Here is a 9,538-nt window from a genome sequence, read left to right as displayed (position 1 = left end):
AAAATGTCCACAGTAAGACAGACAAAAGAAAACAAAGAAATAAAAACACAGAAAAAGCAGAAAGCCAAAGAAATGGCAGATTTAAGCCTTAACATTTCAATAGTTACATTAAATATAAAGAATGTAAATATATCAATTAAAAGATAGAGAAAGTAAATTTAAAAATCTGAGCTACGCTATTTATAAGAAATTCACTTTTTATATAATGATATATAGAGGCTGAAAGTAAAAACATGAAAAAATATTTATCATTCAAATATTAATCAAAAGAAAGCAAGACTGGCCACATTGAATCGAGTTATATGGAATTCAAAGCAAAGAAAAATTTCCAGAGACAGAGAGAAATGTTAAATAGTAGACACCAACAATTGTATATGTGTATGCACCAAATAACACAGCTAAAAAATATGTGTAACAAAAATTGATTAACTTGAAAGTGGAAATAGGCAAACAGACAATTACAGCTAAAGATTTCAGTGCCCCTTTCTTAAGAACTGATCCATAACAATGAGACAGAATCATCAAGGATAGAGGTGAACTCAGCGCCATCATAATCATGATAATCTAATCAAAATTTGTAGACAATCCACCCAGCAACCACAAGCTACACATACTTTTCAAATGTTCACAGAATAAATATCAGGTAGGCCATATTGTGCATAAAACAATCCTCAAAAATTTAAAAGAATTGTAGTGATACAGAGGGCATTCTCTTGATATGGTGGAATTAAACTAGAAGTCAATGACAGAAAGTTAACAGAAAAATCTACAAACAGTTGGAAACTAAATAATATATATCTAAACAATATGCGGGTCAAAGGGAAAGTCTTAAGGGAAATTTCGAAATACATTTAATGGAATGAAAGGAAAATACAACGACTAAAAATTCGAGCAAAACAGTTAAGGCAGTGCTATAGAAACATTTATAGCATTAAATGCATACATTAGAAGAGAAAAAATCTCAAATCAATAACCTAAGTTCCCACCTTCAGAATCTACAAAAAAGAAATGCGAACTAAATGCAAAGTAATCAAGAGAAAGAAAATAAAAAGATGAAAGCAGAAATCAGTGAAATAAAAAATAGAAAAGCAATAGAGAAATCAATGAAACAAAAAGCTACAAATAGTAAGAAGATCAATAAAACTGACAAACCTCTATCAATCTTGCTGAGAGAGTAACACAAATTACCAACGTCAGAAATAAGAGATAACACTACAGACACTGCAGACATCAAGACAGTAATATAACAACTATGAACAACTCTACACAAATTTAATATAACTTAGATAAAATGAACCAATTTCCCAGAAAACACAATTTACCCAAACTCACCTAATAAGAGGTACCCAATTCAAACAGTCTTAAACACTTAGAAAATTTAAAGCATAAATATCTCCCTAAACAGTTACCTTCAAGCCCTGGTGGTTTCAATGAAGAATTGTAACAAATATCTTAAATAATCAACACCTATTCTATACAGTATTTTCTAGAAAATAAAATAGGTGGGAATACTTTCCACTTTATGAAGCCAAGATTACCCTGGCGCCAAAACAAAAGATATTATAAAAAAGAATATATATGCAAAAACTCATTTACAAAATATTATCAAATTGAATTCAACAATACATAAAAATAATTATATGTGATAACCAAATAAAGTTTATTCCAGGGCTGCAAGGCAGGAATGTAACCCACCATTTAACTGGCTAAAGAAAACTCACATGACTATATGACCTGATGCAGAAAACACGGAAAGACAGCTTTTCTGAGGGCTGTCTGAGGAACTGGTTTCAGTCTTGCTTGTCTCTGAGTGCTAGTGGGATCCAGCATACCCTAGATGCCTAGGAGCTGCTTAGAATAAAGGAAGTGAGTTTGACCAGCGCCAAGGTTGGAGAGGCCCCCAGAATCTCTGGCAAAGGTGGACTGGTGAAGGTCTTTCCCTGTACAATGCCAGTTTGTGAAACTGGGAGAGGTGAACGTTTTATTTAATGTGCACACCAAATACAGAATATAAAGAAATGAGGAACAGTGATATATGTTCAATAAAATGAAACAAGACGAATCTTCAGAAACTGATCCTAATGAAATGGAGTTATATAATTCACCTGACGAGAATTTAAAATAACCATTATAAAGATACTTACTGAAAACAATATATGAGCAAAGTGAATTTTCAATAAAAAGACAGCAAATATTTTTAAATTACCAGAAAGAAATCATGGAGCTAAAGAATACAATAACAGAACTGAAAAATTCCTCAGAGGGATTCAACAGCAGACTAGATCAAGTAGAAGGAAAGATCAATTAATTTAAAGATAAGTCAGCGGAAATTATTCAGTCAGAGGAGCAAAAAGAAGAACGAAGAAGAGAAAAGAAAGCTTAAGAGACTTATGGGACACCATCAAGTGACTAATAAGTATACTGAGTTTTAAAAGGAGAAGAGAGAGAGAAAGAACAACAACAACAACAACAACAAAGCTTATTTAAAGAAATAATGGCTGAAAATTTTCAAATCTGGGAAAGGAAATAGAGAAACAGATCTGGGAAGTACAGAGGATTCCAAATAAGGCAAACCCAGAGAAATCCACACCAAGACACATTATAAACACATTGTCAAAAGTCAAAGACAAAGAATTTTCAAAGCTGCCAGAGAGAAGCCACTTGTTATAAATAGTCATGTCATAAGATTATGAGTGGATTTCTTTCATCAGAAATCTTGCAGGACAGTAGAGAATGATAAAACATATTCAAAGTGCTGAAAAAAGGTATACGTGGAAGAACTCTCCTTCAAAAATGAAGGCAAGACAAAAACTTTTCCAGAAAAACAAAAGCAGAAAGTACACATCGCCACTAGACCTGACTTGCAAGAAATACTAAAGAGAGCTTTCTCAAGTTAAAAGAATGCTAAATGGCAACACAATAGCATAAGAAAGTATAAAACTTGTTGGGAAAGGTAAATACACAGATAAATAAAGAATACTGTATTGTTGTAACAATGATGAATAAGTCACTATTAATTCTCATATAAAAGTCAAAAGGCAAAAGTATTAGAAATAATTATAACTAAAAATGTTAATGATGCACAATATAAATGGATGTAAATAAGTGTGTGGGAAATAGTAGTGAATGTGTAGTCTTTATATGTGATTGAAGTTCAGATATTATCATAAGATAGACTGTTACACGTTTAAGATTTTTTTTTTTTGAGATTGAGTCTTGCTCTGTCGCTGAGGCTGGAGTGCAGTGGTGCGATGTTGGCTCACTGCAAGCTCCACCTCCCACATTCACGCCATTTTCCTGCCTCAGCTTCCCGAGTAGCTGGGACTACAGGTGCTTGCCACCACGCCTGGCTAATTTTTTTTCTATATTTCTAGTTGAGATGGGGTTTCACTGTTAGCCAGGATGGTCTCGATCTCCTGACCTCGTGATCTGCTCACCTCAGCCTCCCAAAGTGCTGGGATTACAGGCGTGAACTGCCACACTCAGCCATGTTTAAGATATTTTATGTAAGCTACACAGTAACCACAAAGTTAATAACTATAGAAGTTACAGAAAAGAAGAGAAAGGAATCAAAGCATATCAATACAAAAAAAAAATTAATGAAGCACAAAGACAGCAGGAGAGTTAAAGAGGAGCAATAGAAATAAAAGACAAATAGAAACAATTACCAAAATGGCAATAGTGAATCCTTCCCAATCAGTATTTACTTTAAATGTAAATGAATTAAACTCCTCAATCAAAAGACACAAGAGAGTTTGAATGGATAAGAAAACAAGATCCAACTCTGTTTTTTGTGTTTTTTTTCTTTCTTTCTTGAGACAGGGTGTTACACTATTGCCCATGTTGGAGTGCAGTGGAGTAAATATTGCTCACCTCAGCCTCTGCCTCCTAGGTTCAGGTGAGCCTTCTACCTCCACCTCCCAAGTAGCTGTGACTACAGGCATGCACCACCATGTCCAGCTAATTTAAAACTTTTTTTTTTTTTTTTTGTAGAGATGGTGTTTTCTCATATTGCCCAGGCTGGTCTTGAACTCCTGGGCTCAAGCGATCCACTCACCTTGGCCTCCCAAAGTACTGGGATTACACAACTCTATTCTGTCTACAAGAAACTCACAGTAGATTTAAGGACACACATAGACTGAAAATGAAGGGATGGAAAAGGATATCTCATGACAAAGGGCCATGAAAAGAGAGCAGGGGTGGCTATATTTACATAAGGCAAGATAAATTTAGGTTAAAAACTGTCACAAGAGATAAGAACAATATATAATGATAAAAAGATTGATTCACCAGAGAGATATAACAATTATAAGTAAATATGCACCCAACGTAAGAACAACTGAAAATATAATGCGAACATTGACAGGACTGAAGGGAGAAATAGCAGTGCAATAATAGTAGGAGATTTCAATACCTCTCTCTCAGTTATGGATAGAAAAACCAGACAGAACATCAACAAAGAGGTACAGTGGGCTGGAACAACACCAGACATACACAAAACACTTTAACTGCAGCAGAATACACATTCTTCTAAAGCACACACAGAACATTCACATTTTATGTCACAAAACAAATGTAATAAATTTAAGAAGACAGAAATTTCCTACCACTATGGAATGAAACCAGAAATCAACAGCAGAAGAAAAACTAGAAAATTCATACATATGTGGAAATTTAACAACACACATTTGTACAACTAATGGGCCAAAGAAGAAATCAAAGGGGAACTTAGAAGATATCTTGAAACAGACAAAAACTGAAAATGCAGCATATCAAAACTTATGGGATATAAGAAAAGCAGCACCAACAGGGAAATTTATAAACAACTCCTCAAGGAATTAGAAAATGAAGCACAAACTAAGTCTGAATGTAGTAGAAGGAGGAAAATAATAATTGGAGCAGAAATAAACGAAGTAGGGAATATAAAAACAATAAAAAAGAATCAGAGAATCAGCAAAGAGTTTGTCCCTTGAAAAAAAAATAAAATTGACAAACTTTTATGTAAACTAAGAAAAAAGAAAAGTCAAATAAATAAATTAGAAATAAAAGGAGACATTGCAACTGATGCCACAGAAATGAAAAGATTTGTAAAAGACAACAATGAACAATTATATGCCAATAAAATGGATAATCTAGAAGAAATGGGTAAATTCCTAGATACATACAATCTACTAAGACTGAATCACGAAGAAATAGGAAGTCTAAATAGATCAATAACTAGTAAGGAAGTTGAATCTATAATCAAAACCTCCCAACAAAGAAAAGCCCAGGACCAGATAGTTCACTAGTGAATTCTACCAAACATTTAAGGAAGAATTTAATCCAATCCTTCTCAAATTCTTCAAAACAACTAAAGAGGAACAAAACTCACACTCATGAGTCCTGCATTACTCTTATATGAAAAGCAGTCAAAAATATTCCAAGAAAAGAAAACAAGAGGCCAATGTTCTTGATGAATATAGATGCCAACTTCCTCAATAAAGTCTCAACAAACTGAATTCAACAATACATTAAGAGGTTTATATCAAGCGGAATTTATCTCTGGGATGCAAAGAAGGTCCAACACATGAAAATCAATTAATGTAATACATTACAATTAAGAGAATGAAGAACAAAATGTAATACAATTAAGAGAATGAAGAACAAAAATCATTTGATCATCTCAGTAGATGCAGAAAAAGTGTTTGACAAAATTCCACACCCTTTCATTATAAAAATTCTTGGTACACAAGGAATAGCAAAAAATCACCTCAATATGATAAATGCCACATATGAAAATCTCACAGTGAATTGCATACTCAATGGTGGAAAACTGAAAACTTTTTCTCTAGCATCAGGACAAGGCAAAGATGCCCACCCACCATTACCACCTCTATTCAGTATAATACTTTAGAACCTATCCAGGACGATTCAACTAGAAAAGGAACTAAAAGACATACAAATCATAAAGGAAGAAGTGAAACTCTCCCTATCTATAGATGACATGATCTTACATACAGAAAACCCTAAAAACTCCACCAAAAGACTGTTAGAATTAGTCAATAAATTCATTAAAGTTGCACAATACAAAATCAACATCAAAAATCAGTTCCATTTCTATATATTAACAATGAAGTATCTGAACAAGAAATTAGAAAAACAATCCCACTTAAAACAGCATGAAATAGAACAAAATACTTATTAATGAACTTAACCAAGGAGTTGAAAAATCTGTACACTGAAAACTACAAAATAGTGATGAAATAAATTAAAGAAAACACAAACAAATGGAAATACACCACTCATTCATGGATGAAAAACTTAATGTTATTAAAATGTCCACACTCCCCAAGTGATTTGTAGATTCAATACAATGCCCATCAAAATTCCAGCAGCAGTTTTTATAGAAATAGAAAAAACAATGTTTAAAGTCATATGAAATAACAAAAATCCCCAAATATCCAAAACAATCTTGGGAAAAAAAGAGAGCTGGAGGCATTCCAAAATATGTTACAAAGCTACAGCAATTAAAACAGTATGGCGTGGGCATAAAGACAGACATAGAGACCAATGGAACAAAATAGAAGGTCCAGAAATCAATCCATGCATACACAGTCAACTGATCTTTGACAAGAGTGCCAAGAATACAAAAATGAGGAAAAAATAGTCTCTTCAACAAGTGATGTTTCTTTTTAAAGAGGAAGGGAAAAATAACTGAAACAATAAGTGTAAAAAAATTAATACTTGGAGAAATAAATATTTCAGAAATATTTTTAAACATTCTAATTTTCACAGTAAGGAAAATGGATTACATTTTCCAGTAAAGCATAGAACTTTTCAACTTGGATATATAATGAAACAGGAAACAGAAAAAAAAAAGGATAGAAGATATCCCAGGCAAGAATTAAAGAAACTAGTGTGGCAATATTAATATTAGACAAAATTCAGTTGCATAGGCATTACATGTTCAAAGAGAGATGATTTATAGTGATAAGACACGCATCCTGTCAAGAAGCTATAAATATAATGAACTTTTATAGTAATGATGATGATGGGCATTTATTGAACACTTTAACTGGTGTTACTCTGCCAGTTTCAAACATATTACAACAGCTCTCATCTATTTTACAAATGAGGAGAGAGGCTCAGAGACTCTAATTAACTTGCCCACAGTTACTCAGCAGAGGAGTGGGAGAGCCAGGATTCAAACCCATAGTTTTCATGCTTCATCTCAACGAGAACATTGTGCTTTCAAAGTGAAAACTTCATATAGCATGTGTGCAAGTGAAGAGTAAAAAGAAAGATGGAAACTAGATCAATTTCAAGTCTGCTCCAAATATCTCACATGTGGGGATGATGCTGAAACAATAAGTGTAACAAAATTTAACATCTGGAGAAATAAATATTTCAAGAATATTTTAAAACATTCTAATTGTCACAGTAAAGAAAATAGATTACATTTTCCCATAAGACACAGAACTTTTCAACTGTCTCAACTGTCAATTCCTCTGTCTGGAATGGCTGGAATCCAGGAATTCCTATTAGAATTGTGTAAGTATATACCTATAGTATTGTGATACAGATAATTTGTTTATTTGTTCAAGCAACACAAATTTCCTAAAATGCTGAGCGTTCTGGGTGAGCACTGACTATGAACATGACAGATGAAGCTGTTACTCTTATGAAACATTCTAGAAGAAGTGAGTCAACACAGCGATGATTACAGCACAATAAAAAATATCACTGGCTGGGTACTGGGTACCGGTCACCATTGACGAGGTGACCTGTAGTCTGAGATGCAAAAACAAAAAAGAACTGCCTGCTGGAGATCTGAGGAGAAACACCCCCAGAGGGGCACATCCCAGATTGTTCAGTGATGTCACTGGCATTGTCATAGTTTATCCTAATCTGTGATGTGTGGCAGGTGTTAATGACCCCATTTTACAAACAAGAAAGCTAGTCTGGGGAGAGCAAAACACTCTCCAGGCTTCTTAAACAGACTGCATCCAACTGTGCTTATGTATATGCAGAACCTAAATTCCTCTGAATAAATGTGGAATTGATCCCCAAAGTATATGTCCAAGGCTCTTACTTGTGAAAATAACTTACAGCTGCCAAATTTCAGAGGGCAAGCGTGCGCATCCATCGGGAAGTCCTCAAGCTGCATGGGGCACTCGGCAGAGATGGTCAAGCTGAAAAATAGAAGATCAAGACCTTTCAATGACTCTCTCACTCTAGCCATTCACTGAGCCACCATCATGTCCCAGAAAGCCATATTAAGTACTTTTAAAATGTAATGTCTTTTATGAGATTATCTGAACTACCCCACCAAATTACATAAGTTTGTGTTGTAGGTGAGTATCATTCAGAAATAAGGCTTACATCAAATCTACTCAGCAGTTCAGTGGCTTAGGGTGTGTGTCTATACATACATTACTGCCTGTAAAACAATTTAAGATGCCTTTAAAAGTTATTTATTCCTTGTTTCCTATCCCTTATTGAGCATTATCATAAAGCTTTCCTTGACAGGACTGAAAACATACGGATTTGCTAAAATGGTTTATAAGCTCAAAAAATATAAATGTAGAATAAATGCACATATATTCGTAGAATATGGGAAAATACAGAAAAAGTTTAATAAAATTACAAATATCTACTATTTCACTTATAACTTCACGTGGTACATTTAGCGCAGAGTTTTCCTACATGCCCAAATTTTGACCAGAACCTGGCTATGACCATTGTGTAATGGGCCAATATGAAACTGTATAGTAAGTGAACCCGTAATAACAATCTTCTGGTACACCTGAATTATTATTTTTTAATCCAGGCCTAGTCTTCCAAATTCTAATATCACCGAGCACTACCACTGTCACTGGTAACTACAATAGTGATGGTAACAAGAGCTGGCATGTCTGTGCCAGGCAGCCTGTGAGGGATTCTACCTGCATTGACTCATCTCACCCTAACAGCACGGGGAGATCTGGTGCTATGACCATCTCAGTATACAAAGAAGAAAAGTGAGGTGTGGATATTAAGGAGTTTGGGGCCAAGAACGCAGAGTTGCTCAGTGGTGGAGCCATGACAATCACCCAGGCTGCCTGGCCCTGGCTGCAGAGGTCCCTGAAAGGCACCACCACACGTGGCATAGGCAGGGCTCTGTTCTGTAGGAAGCCAGTGCACTCCCAGAGCTGCCACACCGTGGTGCTTTCATTTCTCTACCACCTTTGCCAATTAGGGATGATTCTAAATTTTATTAATGAGTCCATCTTCTGTTCCTTAGTTCTTCTTTCCATTATTTAAAATAAATGAGATTACATACAATGAAAGATGGAGATACAAAACGCTCAACTTCGAGTGCATGTTATAATTCTATTTTTAGAGCAAATAATAATTCAAGGTTACATTAGTGCTATTGTTCATTCCTTGTTATTTAAGACTGAATGTCCCTGATTAGCCTAGGGTGAGAATCAAAACGTAAACATCCATTTTTGCTTTTACTACTTCCTTCTGTGAAATAGATTAACCTTTTGCTGTTAAATTGGGCACATAATTCACA

The 9,538-nt window shown here is 34.6% G+C and overlaps 1 protein-coding gene across 1 annotated transcript in view; it reads right to left on the bottom strand.

Annotated features, from left to right (window-relative positions):
• The window catches only part of GABRA5 (gamma-aminobutyric acid (GABA) A receptor, alpha 5), an 86,306-nt gene that overhangs the window by 29,861 nt on the left and 46,907 nt on the right, over positions 1-9,538 (bottom strand). The window contains exon 6 of the mRNA XM_011981482.1: positions 8,089-8,171. Within this exon, the coding sequence (XP_011836872.1) occupies positions 8,089-8,171 (83 nt within the window). The remainder of the gene's footprint in view (positions 1-8,088; positions 8,172-9,538) is intronic.

This window comes from Mandrillus leucophaeus, unplaced genomic scaffold (assembly GCF_000951045.1).
Source record: "Mandrillus leucophaeus isolate KB7577 unplaced genomic scaffold, Mleu.le_1.0 Scaffold227, whole genome shotgun sequence".
In the NCBI taxonomy this organism is placed as follows: Eukaryota; Metazoa; Chordata; class Mammalia; order Primates; family Cercopithecidae; genus Mandrillus; species Mandrillus leucophaeus.
Note: the sequence above shows the minus strand (reverse complement) of the source record. Positions and strands in the feature narration are given on the sequence as shown.